Source organism: Penicillium citrinum (genome assembly GCF_028827155.1).
Source record: "Penicillium citrinum strain IBT 23319 chromosome Unknown utg000001l:1.0-4955037.0:1.0-4956770.0, whole genome shotgun sequence".
NCBI lineage: Eukaryota > Fungi > Ascomycota > Eurotiomycetes > Eurotiales > Aspergillaceae > Penicillium > Penicillium citrinum.
Window position 1 is genome coordinate 961150 of NW_026622686.1, and position 24958 is coordinate 986107.

Sequence of the window (24958 nt, forward strand, 5' to 3'; positions counted from 1 at the left end):
TGGTTATAGCTATCGAAGATTTAACAAAGTTGACTCCTTTTACCCCTAGCATCACAGCGGTGTTGTATATATATTTCTGGGCTGTGCGTCAAGTTGAAGTCATACATGAAATTCATGAAATTTCTCAGTTCCTCATTGAATGCACTATACTAATATTATTAGCATGTCACAACAAATAGTATTGATTGTGGAATTCCATTCGATTCATCAATCAACATCGCCTTCTACGGAAATGATCGGCAAGGCTTCTACCCGAGCTGATCGGAGTCAGTCTTTTGTTTTCACTTCGAACAAAAGCAAGATGCATCTTCACTCTGCCGGGTATTTTGCCCTGGTACTTCTCTCCATCGAGAATGTATTAGCCTGTGATCGTCCGTATTCCGTCTGGATGGCGGACAGCGTCATCTCACGCGGTCAAGCGATTGTCCCAGGGGATTCAACCCCGTCAGCGTCGACCTATCTCCAAGTGGGATTCTTTCAATCCGCCATCATCCGGCTAGTCAACCATTACCATACACCCGGCTCCGTATGCGCAGAGAATGACTGGCAAGATTATTTGCAAACCAGTACAGATAGCATCACGCCTTATCTTCGCAATGCTACAAAGGATACAACTTACCCCCTTGACCGGTTATCCACCAGCAAAGGACTGTTACATCAATTCGAAGAATTTCACACCTCTACCGCCTCAGATGCTCTACATGCCTTGCGCGATTCTATCAACCTTCAGCCCCAAAACGCGCTCGGTGGGTATTGGTATTTTGAGTACCCGAATTGGAGCTATCTTGATGGAATGTACTCTCTGATTCCATTCCTGTTGTCTTACACCACACATTTCGATCCGCAGAATAGTACGGTCACAGACGATGTTATTCATCAACTGGATCTTCTATGGACTCACTGCTACCAAAATGAATCCGGTCTTCTTGTTCACGGCTATGATGCCTCGAAAAAAGCTTCTTGGGCCAACCCAGTTACTGGGGCTAGTCCCATCGTCTGGGACCGTTCTTTGGGATGGTATCTGATGACGCTTGTCGATAGCTTAGAGCTATCTTCACCGTTTCCAAAGCGTCTGTCAGAATACATTCAGCGAAGACTCGTTCAACTTGCAAAATCCGTGATCTCCGCTGCCGATCCTAATACTGGATGCTGGTGGCAGGTCATGACTCAACCTGGACGACAAGGGAATTACATCGAGTCCAGTGGATCAGCCATGTTTACGACTGCTTTATTTAGAGCTGTCAGACTTGGCTACCTTCCCAACCAACTCGCTGCAGCAGCAAGAAAGACTGCTGAGCAATGTTATAGCCATCTCGTTGACACGTTCGTCGTTGAGAACAAAAATGGGACACTGGACTATAATGGGACTGTGTCAGTTTGTAGCTTGAACTCTTCCGCTACTTATGATGTGAGTGTTTTATATTACCTGCTTCTCGGTTGGTTCATTGCTGATCGTCTAGTATTACGTCTCGCAACCTCTTCTGTACGACAGTGTTCATGGAACAGCAGCATTTGTTCAAGCGAGTCTAGAGCATGAGATTTTTGATCACTCGAAGCATTCTTAGATAGAATCCAGACATGGCTACGCCACATAATGCTAATGGTAAATCGTTATGCCTGCCAATAAAATCTACACTCCTTGTCAACGGGCGATAATATGAAATCTTATCTTGGTTAGCCTCAAGATACTCATCCAGCAACGACAGAGAACCTTCTCTTTCAACGTTCAAGCGAATTTCAATTCGCTTGAACGTTTATATTATTTGACGTCATTCAAGGACTAAGCTAGGGGAGAAAGTTGCAATCATCTCTGTGCATCATACTAACCCCTTCCTGTAACACACCCTGGTCGTGCAAAAGTACGAATGCGCATAGCCCCAGCACCTGAATTGAGCACTGCCAATATCCTCCTTTCCCAATAGTCTCATAAATCGTTTACTATTGTACTATTAGACAATTTAGGTGCCTTCAAATAGTATTATTTCTCCAGTATCGTAATGCCGATTGTTAAGATCATTCAAACATTTATACATACTACGTACGAGTAGAGGGTTCGGCCCGCTCAGATCAACCTTGATCTCCAAATCATCCGAGCGTTCCTCTAAAATCCAGGCATCTCCCATCAGCCACAATTTCAACAGGGATTCAGATCCTGAATCGCTTTCCACTATGCTATTCTCTGAATTTTTGCCTGAATGGCCCCCATCCTAAGCCCATTTGATCAGTCTGTTTCTTGCTGCCTGGGGCTAACCATGCACCCCTCACTTAGTCCCGGCGCGTAACATGCACTGTGGCTGATTGAATCCCAAAATGCTCTAAATCTGGACATCCTAGCTAAGGCTGAATTCGAGGCTTAGCTTTTGCTGCTTCTATAGAAGGACATAAATGTGTGCGATGGTTGTCCCGGAAATGAGAAGAATCAAGCCTTTCGAGAATCAAGCCTTTCGAGAATCAAGCCTTTCGAGAATCAAGCCTTTCGAGAATCATTCGAGTTCAATCTCCATAGTTGAGTGGTCTACTATTCTTTTGGTACTAGTAGTATTGTGTCCACATCCATATCTACTCTATTCTTTAACATAAGACTCGCCGGAAATGTCGCTTGAGACTTCCCTCGGAGATATACTCCACATCTCGCTGGGCGAACAGGTCAATTGCTTCGGACGCACCAAAATACCTGGTGACACCAGGCCTTGTAATCATGAACTAGGCAAGCAACGACTATCTCAAGCACGACTCATTCTCGTCCAAAGTGTCGCACAACTTGAAAGGGATGGCGGTTCAATTGAAATTAGTTTGGATCAACTTTCGAAGCTATTAGTTCAAGAACGACGACATGGCGCAGCGGGCGAAACCCGCCGACAAGAACTGAAATCCGAATGGCGTGGACTTGTACAGGATTTCCATCGAGCACAATCCGAACCAATTGTCCCGAGTCCAGATTTATCTCAAGTGGAAAGCTACATAGATGGGAGTTCGTCGGAAATTGAACCTCTGGAAGAAGAGACAGCCGCCCCTGGCTCATCTACGCAGGACAATACCCCGACCCCAGCAGCACTCCACCCATCATCCATCCATCACGTCACTGTGCCTTATTTGACTCCTATACCCGATGATGCGTCCGCTCATTCCGAGACTGCACAATGGCGTATCGGTCAAGAAGTAGGCTGTCGCGGGCCTACTGCGCTGTGTGAAGTTACTGAGCCTCTTTGCGACCGTTCTGATATACGATCGAATTATTCTTCCGCGACCAGGGGGACGGTAGTTGTGAATGATGTATGTACAACATATGTCTTGAACTTATTGTTCCGATTTCGTTTCATCTTTCAAATACTAGTCTGCACGCGATCTGGTACTATTTCCTTCGACTCTCTTTGGAGCATCAAGTTGAACATTATCGAACCCAACACTGTCTCTACTAGGTTTCCAGCATTTTACATTTTTATGATACCCTTCTTGTACCTTTTAGTTTGTTTGGCTCGAATAGTGTTAAACTGCAATGTTGTTTTGATTATTGGGGGTGTCTTTTTCGCGACCGGCTGGAAAGGCCGAAACTCGGGCTGGTGGCCGATTCAACCAAGAAATTGAAGATTAAGAAGATCTATGATTATACTGTCCTAGTGAGGGTACCGGGGATACATCTAGAACGAAATAGGATAACCATTAATGAACATTCAGAATGTCTATCATTGCAATACTAGCATAGTGTAGGAAATTTATCACCAGTTCAAGTAGCCTACTACATAGTATAAATCACAGGCACCAGCAATACAGTAACTCCCACATTGGCACCCGGTGAAATCTCGGAATCAACATACTCACATTGTAGGGCAGTGATCAGCACGGGCCATACTTCTCACCATTCTCGTTCTCTCGTTCTGGCCCCCCCTCACCTTCAAATATAGGAATGATCATTGGTTATCACGGGACCGGTGGAACCCTGATAAACGGTGACGCAACGAGCGGGTTCAACAGAACCCAGAACCGATGGTACCGCAAGCGTTTACGGTGTGACTAGACGAGTTTACGAGACTGATGATCGTGACGAGTCCTGGTTTGGGATTCACATCTGATAAAAAAAAAGAAAGCATAGACCAGCTGCGGTTACTGTCGGGGATGGTCCATGGTCGATCAGTTTCATCTCCGAGGGAAAATGATTGGAAAAATATTCAGAAATGATGATCCCAACGAGTCATCGGGGGAGTGGACAAGCAAGCAATTCAACTATTCAACAATCCCCAAGGAAAACTCCTACATAGTACTACAGTAGATCGGATCTCGGAGTCCTCTAGACATTCCGTAGTCCGTGTGAGTCAATCAAAGTGGGAAAAGCTTTCCTTGTAACTCCTCGAGTTACCCAACTGATTTACTTAAAATGTTTTAACGGTGACCCATCCCCTGCCAGCTTCAAATCTGCAGTTAAAGTTGGCCCTGAGCCCGCTGGAACCAATAATGACTTCTGCTTTCCCCACAGACTTTCCCCGGTGAATCTTACCAGATTCCCACCGTCTGCTGCTGCTGCTGCTGCTGCGTCTTCCTTCTCTTCTTCTCTTTCCTTTACACTTCTTCTATACACATCATGTCTTTCCCTTTGTCTCGATCTCTTCCTCGGTCTCTGGTACGATCTTACGGGACCGTCCAGGGTCCTGCTAGCACTGCCATCCCAAACAGAATTCCCAATGCTTTAGCCGAGGCAGTGACAGCCGCTGCCCCGCGGACGAGCTGGACTAAGGAGGAGGTGGCCCAGGTGTATAACACCCCATTGAACCTGCTCACACATGCTTCGGTAAGTTTGAACGATTATAGATCATTTGATTTAACTTCTGTGCGAAGAGAATATGACGTTAATATCTTGCAGCAAGCCGTTCACCGACGATTCCATGATCCATCCGCCATCCAGATGTGTACATTGATGAACATCAAGACTGGCGGTTGCAGTGAGGACTGTTCCTACTGCGCTCAATCATCCCGACACAATACCGGTCTTAAAGCTACAAAGATGAGTCCCGTCGACGAGGTCCTCGAGAAAGCCCGAATTGCCAAGTCAAACGGTAGTACTCGTTTCTGTATGGGTGCCGCCTGGCGTGACATGCGTGGTCGCAAGACTAGTTTGAAGAATGTCAAATCTATGATCTCTGGGATTCGTGAAATGAACATGGAAGTCTGCGTCACTCTCGGTATGATCGACGAGCACCAAGCAAAGGAGCTTAAAGATGCCGGTTTGACAGCCTACAACCACAACCTGGATACTTCCCGCGAGTATTATCCCAATGTTATTACGACCCGATCATACGATGAACGTCTCCGTACCCTTGACCATGTCCGTGATGCTGGAATCAACGTCTGCTCCGGTGGTATTTTGGGTCTCGGTGAATCCGACGTGGACCGAATCGGTTTACTACACACTGTCTCTTCCCTGCCCAAACACCCCGAATCTTTCCCCGTGAATGCTCTCGTCCCAATTCCTGGAACTCCCCTCGGTGATCGGAAAATGATTCCCTTCGACCGACTTCTACGAACTGTTGCGACCGCGCGTGTCGTGATGCCTGGTACTATTGTGCGATTAGCGGCCGGTCGCATTGCTCTCTCCGAGGAGCAGCAAGTGGCTTGTTTCCAGGCCGGTGCTAATGCAGTGTTTACCGGTGAGAAGATGCTTACGACTGAGTGCAATGGATGGGGTGAGGATCGTATTATGTTTGAGAAATGGGGATATTATCCTATGAAGAGCTTTGAAAAGCCCGAGCCTAAACAGGCTCCGTCTGTGGCACCTCTTGACCAGGCAGAGACTGTTGCGCCGGTCGCAGCTAGCACTTAAGATTTATGTTATTAGATATAAGTTGGGCATAGCCCGCAAAATGAAGTTTTAGTCTACGGTCGCTTGGCGAAATCGAATTCTATAGATACGTACACATTAATCAGGATCCTCCTACCAGCAGGTATACTTTTTTTTTCAAAGGATTAGCCAAGATAAAGCAACTTGTTTACTCCAATGAACCAGAATTGTGAATTCTGCATTGAGTCCAGCCGATTCTATTACAGACTCCAAAATGATCCACTGACGTCCGTCAAGACTAGAAGAAAGTCCCTCGGGAAAGACGATCCCCGGAAAGGCTTCTCCGATTTGGTCATTTCGAATGGAATTGCATCGGGGATGATTGGGTGATTTTAGTAGAACCCCGATTTCTTCCAGTCGTTGCTAATAAAGTTCCGAGATCGGGTCGTTCAGGGAGATTCCGGGCATTTCGGATGCAGAAGCACGTCTTAACTAAGTATATTCGTGAGTGGGCTAATGGTTCACAGGTGTACACTCCGTACTAAGAATCAGATCCCGCTTATGGGTATAGTAGTTTAGATGGTTCATAGAGAGATGATAGTACTGTAATAGATTGGAGGAGAGGTTAGTCTCGGTCGCTTTTTCTTCCTTTTGCCTAGATACTCGGTATAAAGGATTGAGTTGAAACGTGATACCCAGAGATATCATAGATTTATCAGCATTTTATTTGTATTGGCAGGGCATTTGCTTCGACTTCTCTGTTTCTGAAAGTTTTAAATGAATTTTGGGGGGTCCAGGCATGTTAAAGGATAATTCGGAACTGTGGCTGGAGGCTGGAGGGTCAGGGGATTATGCAGGGTCAAATATTTATTACATATTGAGTTGCTATATTATTGGCTGAGAAGGAAACTTGCAGAATTTGAAGCATTCAATACATATTGTATGTATCTACATATGGGAAAGCAGCTGAACATGCAGGACGATTGCCACTGCGGATGCTCGATAGATCTGATGCATCTCATTGTCCAGGGCTGTCTTGGCAATAACACCAATATACTATGAATTAGCTTTGGAATATTTCTCTAACTATAATGTAGTATTTCAATTCAAATTAATTTCATATTCATTCGCTGGCACTGGTGTTATCGCATTATCTGGCTTATATACGCAGTCTCGGCCGCTGAGGCGCATTCTATTTATGTACTACATAAATAGAGTGCGCAAAGAAATCAAAGATCAAGCCCGACTAGTAGCCAAGTTGAAGTGCTACGAACTACTAATCGCTTGAAATGCTTCTTTTCTGGCTGTTGTGACAAGGATTTTCATGAACATTCTATACGGACTGACGAGGTGCAATGTATCTGGAGATACTTATGGATATAGCGGAGAACACAGGCCGAGAAGAAGCGAGAAGAAGAAAATCACAACAATGTGGCATAATATTAAGACTAAGCTGTTCGTATATTATATATTAAGTACTAATTGTGTAGTGCAGTTGGAACGGCGACCGAGTAAAATCTAATGAGTATTCTTGAGTGCACGATTGGATGTATGATTTTCTTTTTTCCTTTGAGTACTGTCGCATAACTTCCATTACTCTGTCCAGAATAGTGGAGAGATACATACAATCAAGTCATTTTGGCCGTAATATGTTATCTCCAGCCTGGTATGTATAATCACCTATTACTGGTATTCTTTCCCATGCACTCCTAATCATATTTAGACTGCACGAATCCATCGGAGTTTACACCTGCTTCTAGCCAGCTCCTTATGCTGAAATTGGCTGAAATTGATGTCCAAGGATCCAGAGATGAATCGCTTCTGAGTAAGTTTGACTACTTACATACATAGTATACTTGGGGTCTCGCGACGATCGGCTGCAGTGGACCAGCTGAGCTTATGTAGGCTGCCTGGATCATGCACTGCTTGTTACACAACGGCTTGTAGATCGATGAATTCTCGATCCTTGGCCCGATCTGATTATTTCTTCTGCTGGATTCTCGTGGAATTGGCTTTCTATCATTTGGTAGACTTTTGTATCCTAGGCAATGTACATATACAGGTATCATGATAGTACTATTATAGCGAATGTTCTGCGCAGCTTTTGTGGTCTCGAGAAAGTTATTAGCGCGATGATCGTGATCAACTCCTGTTACAACTACAGAGCCATCCCGGAAACATCCCAGCTCCGACTAAATACTCCGAGTAAATACTCCGTCCGCGGATTTGGAACTCAAAAGTACGTTCGTGGACAGAATCTTGGCGATAGTTCAGGTTCCAAGAGAAAAGCAAAAGCGACTATGACTTCTGAGTCCAGATAAATGGTAGAGCCACAAACTTATAGATCGCATTTTTCGCCCCAATTTCGCACGTAATCACGATCAACTTTGATTTTTTCTGGAGCAATTCCGAACTGACTGCTTCGTATGTACTTCACCATACCCCGAAAAGTCAATAAATATTACGCACGCATATGTATAACTCAAAGTAGCAGTGCAGATAGATCTACTGCGTGCATATGCGCATTGCAGAACGCCCCACATAAAAGGGGAGGATCCACACAAACACTAGACTTGCATCACCAGTCCTTGCTTCTTCAAGGTTGGACTTGGAAATGTGTAGCTGGACAGCAAGGAGTATGGTGAAAACGGATCCGGTCAATGTATTTAGTGAGAGAGAGTTCCAGCAACGGGCTATATCTGTAGGTGGTTAATTCCGCAAACTATTTGCTAGTTGAAGATCCAGTTCTGCAACTGGCACTCTGTGCGAAATGGAGTTCATCCAGCATGTAAGCACGGTACAGCTGGAATTCAACGAGAAATGGAATCCCTTTTTGGTTAATAGCACGACAAGCAATGTTTCCTTTGACGACCTTTCGAACCCTCGCTACTCTATACTTGGATTTGCTATCTTTGTACTGTTTTTGATATGGCACAATTCCCCCAAGTTACAAAATCCGTCTGGGCTACCAGTTGTTGGTAGAAAATGGTATGAATTGGGGTATAGGAATGCCAGAGACCGTTTCTTGACTGGTGCCCCGCATGTCATTAAGGATTCTATTAAGAAGGTTGGTTGGTACCTAGCCAGGTCAAAGGAACTTCCTTTTATCGAGGAGCATGGCTAACTGTTGTATGGAAAAATTTACATAGCATGGCGACGCTTTCTATCTTTATACCGATTCCAAATTTAACCTGATTCTTAATTATAAATATGCCGATGCCATTCGAAACGATAATCGCCTGAGCTTCATGAAAGCCATCCAACACGCAAGTTATATGGTGTTCCTGGTGAGAACACAACTAACAGACTGCAGAAATTCAGAACGAGTAGTGGAATTCACGGGTTCGAGCCGCATATGCAAGCATGCAGTGACCGGAGATTTGTTCGAGAAGTGGTCATACAAGTATTGACGAGGTCATTGTGTAAGTTTTGCAGCATCTTGAAATAATACCCTTTAGCATCAATGATCGTTGCTCATGCAATTAAATATAGCAACCTTCACGGAACCGATCAACTCAGAATGCGACTATGCGCTCCGCCAGAACTGGACCGACAAAACTGGTATTTTGTACCGTCTCTTGACCAGAGGGTTGGCGCTAACCCTTCATTTTCAGAAACACACGAGGTCATGTTGAAAGAAACGATGTGGAAAATCGTAGGACAAATATTATCGCGAATTTACTTTAACGAAGAGGAAATTTACCGAAATCCCGAGTGGATCAGACTCAGTGCGGACTATATCAAAATGTCTACTGTCGCAGCCCATGAACTTCGAAGCTGGCCGAAATCCGTGCGAAAGATTGCGGCAAAATTCAATCCCCGCTGCAAGCTCATTCAAAATCGGCTCGAGAGCCTCCGAGAACTTACAAAGCCTCTTGTCACCAAACTGAATTCGCAAAAGCCGGCAGAGAACCCCGCAAGTCCTGTGGAGTGGCTTAACAAGGCATTCCATGATGAATCACCGGACCTTGTGTCAATGATCATTGCCATCTGCTTTGTATCATACGATGCTGGCACTGAAGCTCTAACTGAAATTCTGACGGATATCTCTGGAAAGGATCAATTGATTAGGGATCTACGCAGTGAGATCATCGAGGTGATTGGAAAGGAAGGGTTCAGCAGAACCGCATTGCAAAACCTACATTTGATGGATAGTGTTATGAAAGAAAGCCAGCGTCTACACCCAGAGTCCTACGGTAAGTCTATCTCATCTCAGACCACAGCAGTGCCAGTCGCAACTTACGCCCGTATTTAGTCCCCGTTCAACGACTGGCCATGGAGGACGTCACTTTACCAGACGGAATTGTGATCCCCAAAGACACAGTCGTCATGATATCCGGCGTTCACATGATGATGGATTCCTCCGTCTGGCCAGATGGTCAAAATTTCGACGGATACAGATTCTATAATCTGCGCCAGAAAGCCAATAAAGCAAGCCAGTCATCTTTCAATTATGTCTCCACTAGCCCGGAGCACATGGGCTTCGGACATGGAAATCAAGCATGCTCGGGTCGATTCTTCGCGGGATACTTGATCAAGATCGTCCTTTGCCACATTCTTATGAAATATGATTTTTCGGTCAAGGTCCCTGCTGAAGGTGCACAATTGGATCGTGCGTACACCGTTGTCGCGCATCCTGAATTGCGGATCAATTTGACGCGACGAACCCCGGAGATCCCGTTGGAAGTAGCTGGAAGTAAGGCCTAGTTGGAATGGGAAGAAAGAAAAAAAAAGCAACATGGAGCGAAGGAGTACTAGGAAAACCAAGAGAAATTTGGGATGCCACGTCCACATTTGTTGGTACAGCATTCTAGAGATTGTATGAATTCGCGTGACTTCGACTGGAATAAGCTTACCGTCGAGGACCTAGAGAGCTAATATCATGCCCGTAATATTGCTGATAGCATGTCGTCATTGCATATGTATGATATCCTTTTGGCTATGGATGATTTCCCATGTATTACTGGCCTACTCCAGAGTCTGGGGTTTCAAAAAGTTATCATTACCCATCAATAATTTGAACTGGACGTCATGAATAGTGTCATTCAATGCAAAAGTTACTCGATATGAGAACGCCATTTGCCTGTAAGTTCAAAATCAGTCGGCGGGTTGTTGTTAGTATACCTTATTTTCAGATCTTGATCAACCCATTCTGAGATATTTTTGGTTCACGCAAGCCCGTTTGACTTCGTGCTAAACACTGAAAATGGGAAGAAATATTACCAAATTAATTTGCACGGTTGCAAATTAATCCTCGATTCTACGAGATCGGCCGAACGAGCAGTTATGTGGTCATTATGCAGGACACGAGGGAAATATCAAGTTTTGTAAAGGAATTGTATTCGACATTCTCCGAACTCCGAATAGGCTCTTTCATATAACCATATAGCCATCTAGTAACACTCATCTCTCCAGATTCTTCTTCTCCCCAACATGGTCGCAGAGGTTTCCGATTTGGGTTGGCTTTTTCGATAGGGTGGATCTACCCTGAAGTACAAAAGCCAATTATATCGCCCTGATTTAAGCGAGCTAGTTGTTCCTGGGTGATGATCTACGATCTTGACTTTCACATTAGGGCTAGCCGAGGCTACTGTTCTGCACGAGGCTGAAGTCCCAGCAATATGTGCATCATGGAGAATAACCTTGATCTTTAGATCTGCATACATTTCCATAATCACACCCCGGATTGGCGGCCAGTCTCCGTAGATGCCAGGATTTTCGTGATCTTCGTCGTCTAACCACGACGTCCTCGGTAGTTCATGCGGGGAGAAGTTCACATGTACCGGCGGATCTGCCCCGGTTTGCCATGCGGTTTACCATATTCTTTGCATCTCATTTGATATGCCCTTTTGTTGGGAAACTAGATCCACCCTGGGCGATATCATAGTTTTGTGTCTTCACATGCCCAGGGTCAGCGCTTTAGATATAAACACAATTCTCCCTCCCACCATGACCCATCGCGATTCATAGATAGTACCGAAATATCTAGTCCCGCAGAAGACTAGAAGTACGCTATCATGGAGACGCCACTTAACAAGGATTCTATGAAATCCACCTGGCGCACCGCCGACCGCAAAGAATGGAATCATAATCATTGGGCTTTGGAGCTCCTGAATGCCCACCCACAAGAGTTGAACAAAGAGGTTCCCGTGCATTCTAAGGACGAAAAGGTTCCTTTCATGCCACAATGGTCCCTACAACGTTGGGTGCTCTTTTACTCAGCCCTGCCATTGATCTTCCATCAAACGTACATGACGATGACCGGCCGGACACTGGGACCATTCGCCGCTTTCAACCTGTATTTCTTCGCCTTTAATGCAACAGTCATTTACCAAGTTCACGTTTTGCGGCGATTAGGCCACATATATGGCTTCTTAGACGGTGACAAACACGAACGTGATGGAGTACCAGACGTCGGCATCGCCAAGGTGGTTGCATCTCTGTATAAAACGACTGGATCAAGACTGATTATGGCAACTTACCTTTGTTATAACCGCGACGCCTTGCCGACCTCTCTAGCCTGGGCCTGGCTCCCTCTGGAAATCGGGCTATATGGAATTGTCCTCGATTTCTGGTTCTACTGGTATCACCGATTGATGCACGACGTGGGATTTCTCTGGAAATTCCACCGAACACACCATCTCACCAAACATCCGAACCCACTCCTTGCCGCGTACGCAGACCACGAGCAGGAATTCTTCGATATGGTTGGTGTTCCATTTCTCACGTACGCGAGTCTTCGCCTTATGGGCCTGCCGATGGGCTTTTACGAATGGTGGATTTGTCACCAGTATGTTGCTTTTGCTGAGGTCTTTGGGCATTCCGGTCTACGCGTACACCTTACTGTTCCATCTACTATGAGCTGGCTTTTGCAGATGCTGGATGCGGAGATTGTTATTGAGGATCATGATTTGCATCATCGCAAGGGCTGGAGAAAGTCTCACAACTATGGGAAGCAGACTAGACTCTGGGACAAGATTTTTGGCACTTGTACTGAGCGGATAGAGTCAGTCCCGGCGAATATTGACTATGAGAATGTGGCTACTATGCCGCTTTTCTAATATCTTCTTCGCATATATTCTGTGATGATTCTGCATCTCCTTTGACATGAGTGATGATCAGTGTACCTTTTGGTGTTGTCTTGTTAGCGTTCTGAGTCATTGTGACTATTGACAGTTTTAATGAAACAAAGTTCAAGTTTGCCAAAGCGTGGACTCGAAGTTACCTAAAGCCACGTCGTTTGTGTCTGATGAGGATCGAGCCCTTATGATCAAGTAAAATAGACTAAATTGTAAAGAAAACCAAAGTGAATAGAGTGTTCCCATTCAAATGCCACTCGATTTGCCGCTTTCGCCTTGATTGCGGATGAATCGATACAATAATCGCCAGGGTAGGTTGATCCCCAAGTCTATTGCAATTCACCCATTGCCGAACAAATTGGTGTACGAGAAACCTACTAATCATTGCCTCCGGGCAGGAGAAATTCAGGTCGCAAAGAAATCCAACTTCTACGACCTCAATTCAATACACCCTATAAAAATATAGGATAATCGGAGTTCTGGACGGCTCTCTTCATCAACTTATGCCAAGACATACAGACTAACTGGACCTTCACGCATCGGCCAGCTAATATCATGGAGATTTTGCTTGGCAAATGCTTGGTATCTGTCGTATACTCCGCTGCAATCTCGCTTTGATATACTGGTGATAGAAAAAGAGCATACTTGAATGTAACAGAACAATAAAATAACTTGAATATTCATGTCTATCTCTAAAAGCCACATGCTAGTTTTTACAAAAAGCCAATCCCATATACACAAGTGGTGGGCAATGTACAATCACCAATTAAAGAAAAAGTCTTACAGCTCTATCATATCGAACACCCATTTTCTATACCTCTGTGTTGCTAGCACAAGAGAAGGAGTTGCTGGAGGCGTCGTCGTGGATTGCTTTCCCGGAGACGTAAAGGCCAAGACCGCACTATGGTATTTGATTAGTATAAAGTCGAGACCAACGATTGTAAGATGATAACCTACCATGCAGCCACCAATCAGAACAATGCAGACATTTACAATCGAGAGAAAGATCTTGCGAGGGGACGAAAACCACTGTCCACGGTTGATGTGAAGCCAGTAAACACCTCCCAGGCCATCTGCAATGGAAGAGTTAGCATCAGGTACTACAGAGAAGGCCTTTCGGGGCAGGTAACACATACAGCTGAACCAACTAGCGAAAAGAGAGCTAATCAGACTCAACAGATCGCTGAAGACAGGGATAGCATCGGCAATGATCCAAGCAATGATCCAGCAGGTGAGGCCAATGAGAACCCAGGTGCCGTAAGATGTCAAATCACGGCGATGCATGCGGTCAGTACCGCGGAAAAGGCGAACATAGATATATTTCAATCCAACGTGTCCATTGACAACACCAGCTCCGATAATGGTTGGAATAGCAATTCCATAAGCGACCTTCTTCAAGACTGGACCGGCAGATCCCAGGGCTGGGGAAGTAACGCTCTGACCGGCATAGTAGTAGATAACCACAGCCGCAACAGTATAGAAGATGATCTCAAAAGTCTGTAGCATGTAAAGTGCCTTGGGGAAGTCACGGGGTTCGCGCATCTCAGCAAGAAGACCGAAGAAAGCAACATGAGCACAGTAGGCGAAGACGATATTAGTAACAGCGGTAAAAGCGTGGAACAGATCGGTGTGGATGGTGTCTTTCATAGGAGCAACTTGTCCTTGGATGCCAACACCAATCATAGTGATGATGACAGCAGTCAAGATACTGACAAAAGCTGTAAGGGACAAAGTGTCAGTATTGCTAAGAAATCAAAATTAGAAACAGACACATACAAGCACACGAAATATATGTCATGTTCTTCATGGTACGTGGCAGCGAGCAGACCATGCAGATTACGAATCCAACGGTGGTGAAAACCATGGTACAAGTACCATGCTCAGTGACCGTATTCATCATGACACTGAAAGTCAAGATATGGCTGCCCATAATGAAGATGGAGAACAAGAGCTGGCCAATACCAAAAAGCTCGCGTCCAAACGCGCCGAATAAAACCTCACCCGCATCGGCAAGATTCTGAATATGAGGGTATCGCTGATGAAACTGCGCTATGACATATCCGGTATAAGTGGCCAAGAGACCGAGGCCAATGATAAGGATGATAGCGCTAGGGAGTGTCAGCACAAATATATTCCAGGAATAACGCAGGGCGTTGCATACGGTGCAAGGCCAAGAGAAGCCAGAGTTGCGGGAAGAGACAAGACACCAAGTGAAACGGACTCGGCAATCATGACTAGTTCAATTAGAAAGGCCCTTTCTCTGACATAAATGATCACTGAATAGCTCGTGTTACTTACACATTCCAGCTTGCCTAGAGTACTCGTTCGTTAGATGTTATGTCTTCCAAGGAATGTTTATATAGCTATTCAACTTACCACCACTCCATAGTCTTGTACTTAACCTCTGCGTTGGTCTCATCACCAAAGGCATCTTGGTATTGCGGCATGTTGCTACCCTCAAACTCCTTCTCTTTCCATCCAGATCCTGCCTCCGAATCAACGGGGTCAGGATGTGTAGGAACTCCCTCCATGATCATTTCGGCGATGAACAAGGGTCAATTATAAAATGCAAAATAGAGCAAAATCAAGCAGAAGAAGAAGTAAGAACGAGAAAAGACAAGAAGACATATGTATGTGTGCAAAAATCCTCTGCTCACCGTGAGTGGAGCTCAACGTCGCCTGCGACAGCCGAGAACCCCGCGACAGACTGCTTTTTATGGAAGGTTTGGGGCAAAAATTCCGGGGCTAAAGGCTGGGAAAAGGCGGGAGGTATCGGGCTTATCGGTAGTCATTCGAATTTCTAAGAGTATATTGAATTACGGGGTGCAAAATGTCTGGAAGGGGTCCAGTTAGGTCATACAAATTAAGAGCCTGGGGACATTGTCGCGAACAGACAGAATTAAGCGTCCATTCGGTCCACTTCAAGGCTCAGCGGCGGGTCTTTTGCTCCACTTTGATGCAGATATAAACCAATGATATATTCGGCTCGGAATTCTATTATCTAACAAGAACCCGGAAGCCGGGACTCGCGTGGCTACCCCGACGGTAGCCGGAAATGATGAGAATCCGAAATGGAGGAAGGTAATGTCAAGAAGTGAACCAATTGTCTGTTCACTTGTTCAAGAGGTATTCGCAGTTGAAACTATGTCTATAGAATAGTCTGCAGTGAAATTGGAAGAACAGGACAGCCAATCCCGAGACCTTCGGCTAGAATCCGATGGTGGTAAGGCTGCCGAAATCAGTAATAGGTGGCTAATAGAAGCATCAAATGGCTGATTCGAGCCATGGGTGAGTGCGGCTCGAAGCGCATGGTTGCCACTGCATAAGAAGACATTTCATCTCTCAGGGCAAGCATTCTACTTGAGGAACATTGGGTCAGGAACCAAAGGAGAAGGGCTCGGGAATAAATTTACTCTATTACTCAATTCATTCCCGAGATATTGACAGTTTTTTATGTCATTGAAACTGCACCAGACTCCCCCCGCGTTACCCCAAATTGCTGTGTGGGATTTTGTTCTCCACATATGAGGCAAATCAGAGAAATTTGGGGAATGAGTTGGCATGTACGGAGTACATTCAATGAGGACGTGATTTTCCAAACTCTTTACCTAACACTAGGCCGAGTTACTAAGGTCTCTGAAGGATTGCATTGGCCTTGGAAGCAAATGACGCAGGCCATACAGTATTCATATCTTGACAAACACAAACCCCGATAACAAATGATCATTTAAATTCCCGAGTCGTCTTGCTCGACAATGTACATATTCTCATACTTATCCCAGCTCTTGCAATTATCGTTTAGATCTTTATAATCGATCAAAGGCTTGATCTCATCGTACTGTTCAACAAACTGAATAGCGAAGCCTTCCTCAGAATGCCATCCTATGTGACAATGCATAAGCCAAGCCCCGGGATTGTCCGTCTTAAGCGCAATACCCAAGTGTCCATTTTCGGGCAACATCGCGGTGTCTCTTTTCAGGGGCCTGCTAAGAGTGGTAGGTTGACCATCATCTGTCCCACTTCCCTGGGCAATGATGATGAAGTCATGCCCGTACAGATGAATTGGACGAGGCACAGAAAGGGTAGTTTCAATGACGACATTTGTCCACACATCCTTGTGGGGGAGGTCTATCACTCCACTGGTGCTAACCCAGGAGTGATGGCCTCGGTAAACTTCCATTAGGGTTGGATCGTCCAATCGACGTGCATCGAGGTGGAATTGAGTTTCCATCGGTAGAGACTACCCGAATTCGTCCCAAGTGAGACAGGCTGAGAGTGATTGTTAGAAAGGACTAGTGGAAACAGTTTTGGATACTATTGGAGTTAGATCCGACATAGCCTCGTCGTCACAGCCATCGGTATAGGTGTGGCCGCTCGTGGTAGGAGTTGAAAGTTCATCGCCATAGTAAACGATTCCCTTAATATTTTTTGGTGACTTTTTCTCAGAGCAAGCTGTTTGAGGAATTGCGCGCATCCAAAATCCTTCGCAATGGCCTCTTTGTCTGCTTTCACTATAACATCGTATCGCGGCCCTGTCAGTGGAATGTTGTCAGCAAAAATTTCATTTCAGTAGCCTATCATGACTACTCACCCATTGCAAGATGCAAGATTTTTGTCTTGTAAGGCTTGATTGGGACAAGGTCGTTCGAAATAACGGTCATGGTGTGGTTGTCGATGGAAATTTGAAGTGAGTATCGCACGCAGCATTGACCAGACGAAGCCAGTAAGATGTCCCCTCAGTGAAAGAAGTATTAAAGCGAGTGCTAGTTTGGTTTGCTGCTCCATCTTGACCGAAGACATTGGTACCATCAAAGCATTTTCGAGCGTGGGAAGAACCTCCGTTGGAGCACTCAAGAAGAGCTCGTCCACAGTATTAATATCCCAATCATTCAGAATGATAACGCCTTTATCCTCGTCGTAGTTGGCACTGGCAGGACCATGGATGACAATTCCACCAAACAATCCTTCCAAGGCTTGTAATCCAATATGAGAATGATAACAAGTCGTGCCATACTGCATAGCACGCCATCTGTAGGTGATACTGTTGTTCGGTGTGGTCGGGCATTGTGTAATTGAAACAGCACCATCGTCCTGGTTTGCCCAGAATTGGCGAATTCCATGAAAGTGAATACTAGTTCCATTTTGCAAATCATTGGAAAGGCCGTTCGTCAGATGTACAACGACTTCGTCGCCCCAATTTGCTTCAATAGTAGGCCCGGGAATAGAACCGTTAATTGCAATTGCCTTTCTCGAACGACCATCCGGTGCCACAATAATCTGCTCCAAGTTGAACCGGTATTCTCGAGTGACATAAGTAGTTGGTGATATAGTCGGTGTGGATATTGTAATCGCACCACTGCTACCGTGTGCTTGCTGTGTTTCTTTTGCATGCTGTAGCAGCGGAGTTTCCGCAGGGTATAGCCGATCTTGAGGTGTGGGAATTCAAATGAGGCTCTGGAATGAATGCGGCGGAGATTGAAGATGCAAGTCCGCATATAAACGACAATGTCGAGATCGGTCTCATGGTGCTAGATACAGAATTGATCAAGAGATTAAACGAGAGACAAAAATAAAGAATAATGAGAGGATCACAAGCATTTTGGCTGTGTAAGAATGAAATGAAACGAGTGAACTATGTCTAAATAGACATATTTTGATGTGAATCTCTCAGGGGGGTTTCCATTTGAATGGTTTAGATTTAATAATAGACAGAACTAGAGTATGGCGATGGGAAAATCTTACCACATTTGATGATCTGCATTCTTGAACGGAACGACCTTTCAAGCAGATAAAATAGGCAACATCCAGATGTACACCGGCCGTATCATTTGTTGATGATCATCCTTCGAGCATAGTAGGAAAATAGAGCGTGAGATAACCTGGGCCCCTCATGGACGTGAAGCTGAGGAGTGGCATGGGTCTATACTTTGCCGATCATGCCGCTAAGCATGCTATTCTTGTTAGATTCAATATTCCACAAGAGAAGTTCATGTTCATAGAGTATTACTTGGAAAAATTCAGAATATTTGCACGCATAGAAATGGGATGACAACAATGAAAATAACTAGAAAAGCAGTCAAGAAGAAAAAGCAGTACACGAGTTCCAATGTTACTTACAATGCTTGATACCGCCGATCTACAAATCCGATTACTGACCAGATCAGCCCTATTCCAATAACTTTGGAATCAAGCTCAGATAGGAGCACTCCAACGCCCCCGGACGGCTGGTTCGACCCACTATCACCGATATTTTCAAACTAATTCGGGCATAGCTTGACAACGCCAACGTCAGCTCCGCCGCAAGCCGCTCCCAGCCAAGATTCCCCATAATAGTATAATAGGGCCTTGATTGTGTAGTACGTGTAGTTGGATTCGATATGCTGAGGCATATTTCTCCATATAAACCCTGCACGCTGACTATGCACGTCCGGACAATGAGCCTTTTAGCAGTCATCGCACTACGATGTGTTCCCTGCAAAGTTCTTTCCGAAATCCTAAAATTCTATGGACTACATCAAGTAGTGAGGAATTTGTGTGGACTAGGTAGGGCCTGCGATAGGGGCTATAAGTCGAGTGAATGAAGTCTTCAATGTAAATCTTTTAAAGTCAAGATACATAAAGTAATTCATTTCTCGTGCAGTCTGGATTTCGCATTTTGGATTGTCTTCACTACACTAATCTTCTCTGTGTTGGCTCTCTTGATTTCCACTCACGATACGAGTTGCCTCAGTCAGCCTTGTGTGTCTCTTTTTGGGATCTGCTCTTCCAGCAGCACAAGTGGCATCGAGATCATCCTCCTCGGACTCCTATAGTCTCTATGCGTTTGGTGACAATATTGGAGGATCCCCGATGTATTACTCTGATGGTTAGATTTTCTATTATTTGCTACACCATGCTTTACTGACAAATATGCCCAGGTAATGCTGCCGTAGGAAACAGAACTCCGCCTAACGCAACCAATGCCGGGCAGGTCTCCTGTAAGTGAACCTAAAATAGCAACATACAGCACAGCACGAGTTGACATATCTTCTAGCCATCCCGGGCTCATCCGGCCCAATGGTAGGCAATCCAACTGCCAATGCAACCGGAAATGGTACCAGCAAGCCGCCATGCCAGAATCAGCAACTACTTTTCGTTCCCGGTCAAGACCCAACCGATCACCAAATGGGTTTTACCCAGAATGCGACGTCGAACCAAATAATAACCAAATTTATTTGGTACGGTCACTTTTCACTTGTCGAAAGTGATAGTGGAAAGTACAAATCGTTGTTCTATGCCAAGAAAACTGAGCATGACGATGTCCTTTCCCTGCAGTGGAATATTACGGACGAAGATGACGAAGGAGACTTTATATCTATTTCCATGCCAGGTTTGCCTCCATCCAATGCTTGAAGAGTGGTTTGATGAAATTGAAGAAGCTATGGCATAGTGGTTCCCAAGTGTATCAACTTAGTGCACGGTTATTCAGGAGCCAGTATATATAGCAATCTCAACTATTGTTAAGGTGCTTTATTGAATGTTATTGGCAATTATGAAATATTATCAAATGAAAGTCAGTCTAATTTACCTGGAGAGACTTTTCCAAATCACCCGCATCACTATTCTCAAACGGAGTGTACTTCTCAAAATCGACAATAAGTTGTCGATGTTCTTCGCTTCGAGGCGTGATTCGGCATTTGTAAGGGATAGGGTGGCTGATGATCCCTGGGGTAAAGTCCTGGGGTAGCTCCACCTCCTTTCCATCATCACCGATCGGTTTTCTAATGTCGAATACAGCCAAAGTATTGGCTATGGTGAGATAAAGAGAAGCATCGGCAATAAGACGACCAGGGCATATTCTTCTCCCAAATCCAAAGCTCACGTCCGCAGGGTCAATCGCAGGATCACTGCCATCGGAGGGGATGTATCGCTCGGGTCGGAAAACTCGAGGCTCGGGATAGAGCTCTGGATCGTTGTTGAATGACCTGTCGTATAATTAGCAAAGAAGGTGAGTTCACGGCAAGTGCGGATCTCAAATACCAGATGTTCGGGATAAGCATAGCATCTCGCGGGATGAGATAACCCTCAACGATATCGTCTTCGTCAGTCCGATGAGGAACTCCGAGATTTGCGACTGTGTGCCATCGAAGTGCCTCTTTGGCAACTGCCTCAATATACGGCAGCTTCTCTCTGTCAGCCATTGTGGGGAATGTTGGTTTGCCAAACACGCGGTCGATCTCTTCTTGGGCTTTGCGCTGGACATCTGGGAATAGCGCCATTGCTAAAAAGAATCCTTCGAGAGCAGCGACGGTCTGTATTTGCATCATTAATTCATGATCGGATCTATACGAAAGGGGAAGAAACTCCAGGATTTCCTTACCGTATCAGCACCACCACCGTACAACGCCACAGCAGACCATTTGACAATGCTCTCATCCTCGCCTTGATTCAAAAGTGAAGATGTAAATGAATGCCGCTCCTTCTTCTCCTTCATTTGATATTTCGTGAATGAGAGGGGGTTTTCTACCAGTTTCGTCAATGTATCAAAATATTGACGGCCGATTTTCTTGAAGTTTGCACCTGGAAACCATTCTGGAATGTACTTCACTGTAAATTGTATTAAAAAACCCCATTCAACCAAAGAAAAGACTCTTTCGGGGGTGTTTAAATACTCACAGGCTGGTATCATATCAACAAGCCAGGCGCCTGGAATAATGGCATTGGAGAATTGTTGAAGCGCCAAATCCGCTAGACTCACGAGAGGATCTTCTCCATGGGGTTCGATATTGTATCCATATGTGATCTTCAAAATAAAAGCACCTGCCTCACTTTCATAGGCCGTCATTTTAGTGATAAGACTATGGAAATAACTCTCTGTTCGAACTTACGTCCTGAGATGGTCGACAAATTTCTCGGGGGTTTGAAGAACTCGCCATGCGAAGCGGCGAGTCTCATCTTCTAATAACCCGTCGAATTTCGATGCCGATGCACGCGTGCCAATTACTTTGGCCATCGCGCGTCGATATGACCGCAAAAGAGGAGTATTATTTTGGCCTGAGGGCGCTTGTCCCCATCCCGACCTGAGGCAGTCAGTTAGTATTTTACTAGGCAAGACTTTGACCCATTGAGAGTCTTTAAATCGGACCCTCGGCCCCAGCAGGCTAAACTACAGCTGGTTTCCGATTAAAAGAGGATGGTAAGAACCTACAATTCATCAGCAAAGACAAGTCGAGGCCTGGACGAATGCTTTGCAGAGTTCTTTTCCAGGATTTGAACTGCCAGCTTTCGGTCATTTATCAAGACGATTGTCTTCCCAAGAACTGTAACAGAGCTTATCGGGCCTGTTCAAATGTGTCAAAGCACGAAACGAGTTTTCAGAAACCTTGAATACGCACCGTAAATCTCCTTATGCTTGAGCCAATGTACACATTCTTGGTGGCCCGAGGGTGGAAGATCAAGCAAATTTCCAATAATTGGTTTACCTTTTGGACCAGGTGGTAGCTTTCCAGTGCGTTTTGGAGTTAATGCTCTTCGCAAAGCAAAGAATAGGATAAAACAGATGGCTAAGATGGCCAGTTGCTGTATCAACACCATCTTGACTTGGAGAAAGCCCAAAAGCTTCAGATCGCCAATATTCAACTTGAGAAATCCTAACACGCTTCAGAAGAAAAAAGAAACAACGACAGCCCAAGCGGAACTAAATATTTGTGGGGTGTGACCCTGAGAATTCTCCGACCTATTTTAGCACGTGTGGTTGTTTCAATCAACTCGGCAGTGCATGCAGCTAGATATTTAGCCTTCTTGAAGGTATCCATACAGTTCCCCATTGGGCTCCGCAATGATGAAGACACATCTTAGCTCGTCTTAGGGCTGGTCATGTCATGCCAAGGTCTTATTGTTTGTGGGACCTGATGGCTAGTCTCTCCAATTAGTGCTCTGTGCGTATCGACAAGAAAGACCAGCTCCAATCGTTTTTCTATATGGTTCTGAATGCTGAAATGTTCCAGGCATCAAGTTGGTGGGGCCGAGGTTTTTCATATCCAATTGAATCGGTTAATATTTTGTTCGGCCGACTTAGCGACGACGTAATTGGATAGCTGAGCCGCTCCGGCCTCAATGAGGATAGTCACTGCACCATTCCTGCACGATGTTGAAAATCGCCTGGTGCTGGAATTAGTACGCTTTCCGTTTGGGGAATTTGTATAATTGACGAGAAGTTCGACAAAAGCCTCCCACATAGCCAGTGTCAGCTACTTGAACATTCCGTCTTACTATCGGCACAATCTAAAATAGGATATGACTCGGAAGACTTGAACGTGATCTAAGTGGTTTACATATTCAATCGAAGAGGAAATCAATGCTAATGAAATTCCAAAACATATTGCAGGTGTTATGACATTCGTTTGCAGTAAAATGGAGACATGGATCTGATCTATCTATTGTATCAGTACGAGTTTACTAAGAGTTAGTACGAAATCCCAGAAAAGCATCCGTCGCTTCTAATCATCTCGATCTCAGGGTGCCGCTGAGTCTACCACCATATCTGCACTTTTCGATTACCGATATTGATCCTTCCTAAAGTCGTGGACTAGTTTCTGAGGATGACCGACTGGTAACCTCAATATCGAACCGAGCTTGAATGAATCTAGCTGGTAATCCAGTCAACCACATTGCAATCCTAGCAATTTTTCGCGTTCCAGGGTCGAATGAATTTACTATAATGTATGCCACAGTCTTACCAACTCGAGTACCAAGAATTTGCTGGAACTCAGGCGTGCCACTTTCAAAGCCTTTGGACTCAGTTCCTAGGTTGAGACGCTCAACTACGAACTCCTTCGTGCCATGCTCGCAAACATTAACCATGAAGATGTGCCGCGGCGTAAAAAGAGGAAAGCAATGCTGGTAAGCTGCCTTGGAAACTTCAGAAATCCAGGGACCGACATCATCATTGCTGCCGAATCTGGCAATATCTTCAATATGCTTGCTCCGGAATATCGATTGCTTGCATATTTGAAAGTTGTATACAGTGCTGACCGTTATTGCTTTCCATATTGGAAGACAAAGATATACTATTTCAAACCCTAATCACATGATATGCTTACCCAACATGAACTTGGCGTAAATTACCAATGTGTATATACAGTGTAATAATACCTACCAATGTATCCATCTGTATAGGTACAACAATCAAAGGTCAAAGACCTGTACGTCTAGAAGACTCCATGCAAACAGAGCGAACTAAACTGGGCGACCGGGGGAATCTTCTCTCCTCCATCACTCAGTTGCTTCACTGCAGAGGATCTGGCGCTGTTCTGGGTGTCTATCTTGGGTCAAAGTGATAGGCGGAGCTTGACAGTAAGATTTGTTTCGAGATCACTATTGCTTATTGCCATGTGGCGGCTGCGAATCTTTATTGGGTGTCAGGTATTTCTGACTAACCACTTACAGTTTTAGGCTTTCCGCAATTCCAGAGATATTCGCGATGAATCAGAGCTATTTCGCTGAAGATGACACTCAGTCCCAGATGATCGATCTATGGAAGTATGTCCCTACTTCTGGTAACTTCGGTAGTATATCCGCAAGTTTGTACTTCCAGAGTTCTGCTCCGTATTGTGCCACAGAACAGCCATAATTGGATCAACTTAATTTTCTACTATTTGTCGAATAGGAAAAAGGTGACAAATACAATAAGATGTCTCCGAAATATATCTGCTATACAATTGAATAGAAGATTTTACTGAATCAAAAAATAGTTGATAGAGTGACAGAAGAAAATTTGATTGTAGTCTCTAGCGAATATTGGAAGGAGATTCTGAAAACAGATATTGAAGATATACTGCAAATGAAAAAGAAGTATCACCAGAGAGTTCGATCTGAGGACACAGATATTACGACGAAATTGAATGATTGGATCTAGAGAAAGATCGAAAAATTCTGCAATTCTACTAATATCGATTGGAAATCAGTAGAGAAGCAGCTATATAAATGGAGCAATTTGTTTTGTATCGCCAAGAAGCTCACTGTAGTTATCGTTTTTAGTTATAGAAGTGAACATGAAGATCAGTATATATTAGCATCAAGAAAAGTCGACAAAAGAGGCTGTATATCTGCAATAAGCAGAATGGTAGCT

The 24958-nt window shown here is 44.8% G+C and overlaps 10 protein-coding genes across 10 annotated transcripts; 6 read left to right on the plus strand and 4 right to left on the minus strand.

Moving 5' to 3' along the window:
• Window positions 1–301: 301 nt before the first annotated feature.
• On the plus strand, window positions 302–1565 carry N7469_000377 (uncharacterized protein; the record flags this gene model as incomplete). The annotated part of the gene is made up of 2 exons (XM_056639297.1): window positions 302–1408; window positions 1461–1565. The coding sequence occupies 2 exons, from the start codon at window positions 302–304 to the stop codon at window positions 1563–1565; spliced, it is 1212 nt and encodes a 403-aa protein (XP_056505054.1).
• Window positions 1566–2592: 1027 nt separating this feature from the next.
• Window positions 2593–3388, plus strand: N7469_000378 (uncharacterized protein; the record flags this gene model as incomplete). Its single annotated transcript, XM_056639298.1, has 2 exons — window positions 2593–3273; window positions 3335–3388. The coding sequence occupies 2 exons, from the start codon at window positions 2593–2595 to the stop codon at window positions 3386–3388; spliced, it is 735 nt and encodes a 244-aa protein (XP_056505055.1).
• Window positions 3389–4576: 1188 nt separating this feature from the next.
• On the plus strand, window positions 4577–5812 carry N7469_000379 (biotin synthase; the record flags this gene model as incomplete). The annotated part of the gene is made up of 2 exons (XM_056639299.1): window positions 4577–4783; window positions 4856–5812. 2 exons carry the CDS (start codon window positions 4577–4579, stop codon window positions 5810–5812), a joined length of 1164 nt encoding a protein of 387 aa, XP_056505056.1.
• A 3478-nt stretch (window positions 5813–9290) lies between these two features.
• Window positions 9291–10477, plus strand: N7469_000380 (cytochrome P450; the record flags this gene model as incomplete). The annotated part of the gene is made up of 2 exons (XM_056639300.1): window positions 9291–9966; window positions 10026–10477. The coding sequence occupies 2 exons, from the start codon at window positions 9291–9293 to the stop codon at window positions 10475–10477; spliced, it is 1128 nt and encodes a 375-aa protein (XP_056505057.1).
• A 1310-nt stretch (window positions 10478–11787) lies between these two features.
• On the plus strand, window positions 11788–12831 carry N7469_000381 (sterol desaturase family protein; the record flags this gene model as incomplete). The annotated part of the gene is made up of 1 exon (XM_056639301.1): window positions 11788–12831. The coding sequence occupies one exon, from the start codon at window positions 11788–11790 to the stop codon at window positions 12829–12831; it is 1044 nt and encodes a 347-aa protein (XP_056505058.1).
• Window positions 12832–13660: 829 nt separating this feature from the next.
• N7469_000382 (uncharacterized protein) lies at window positions 13661–15386 on the minus strand (the record flags this gene model as incomplete). Its single annotated transcript, XM_056639302.1, has 7 exons — window positions 13661–13750; window positions 13807–13922; window positions 13986–14567; window positions 14626–14957; window positions 15011–15083; window positions 15148–15161; window positions 15226–15386. The coding sequence occupies 7 exons, from the start codon at window positions 15384–15386 to the stop codon at window positions 13661–13663; spliced, it is 1368 nt and encodes a 455-aa protein (XP_056505059.1).
• Window positions 15387–16576: 1190 nt separating this feature from the next.
• N7469_000383 (uncharacterized protein) lies at window positions 16577–18610 on the minus strand (the record flags this gene model as incomplete). The annotated part of the gene is made up of 4 exons (XM_056639303.1): window positions 16577–17089; window positions 17165–17381; window positions 17441–18230; window positions 18592–18610. 4 exons carry the CDS (start codon window positions 18608–18610, stop codon window positions 16577–16579), a joined length of 1539 nt encoding a protein of 512 aa, XP_056505060.1.
• Window positions 18611–19698: 1088 nt separating this feature from the next.
• Window positions 19699–20241, plus strand: N7469_000384 (uncharacterized protein; the record flags this gene model as incomplete). The annotated part of the gene is made up of 2 exons (XM_056639304.1): window positions 19699–19714; window positions 19856–20241. The coding sequence occupies 2 exons, from the start codon at window positions 19699–19701 to the stop codon at window positions 20239–20241; spliced, it is 402 nt and encodes a 133-aa protein (XP_056505061.1).
• A 166-nt stretch (window positions 20242–20407) lies between these two features.
• N7469_000385 (cytochrome P450) lies at window positions 20408–22422 on the minus strand (the record flags this gene model as incomplete). The annotated part of the gene is made up of 7 exons (XM_056639305.1): window positions 20408–20813; window positions 20869–21140; window positions 21209–21435; window positions 21505–21656; window positions 21717–21908; window positions 22037–22169; window positions 22224–22422. 7 exons carry the CDS (start codon window positions 22420–22422, stop codon window positions 20408–20410), a joined length of 1581 nt encoding a protein of 526 aa, XP_056505062.1.
• A 981-nt stretch (window positions 22423–23403) lies between these two features.
• N7469_000386 (uncharacterized protein) lies at window positions 23404–23691 on the minus strand (the record flags this gene model as incomplete). Its single annotated transcript, XM_056639306.1, has 2 exons — window positions 23404–23543; window positions 23568–23691. 2 exons carry the CDS (start codon window positions 23689–23691, stop codon window positions 23404–23406), a joined length of 264 nt encoding a protein of 87 aa, XP_056505063.1.
• Window positions 23692–24958: the final 1267 nt, after the last annotated feature.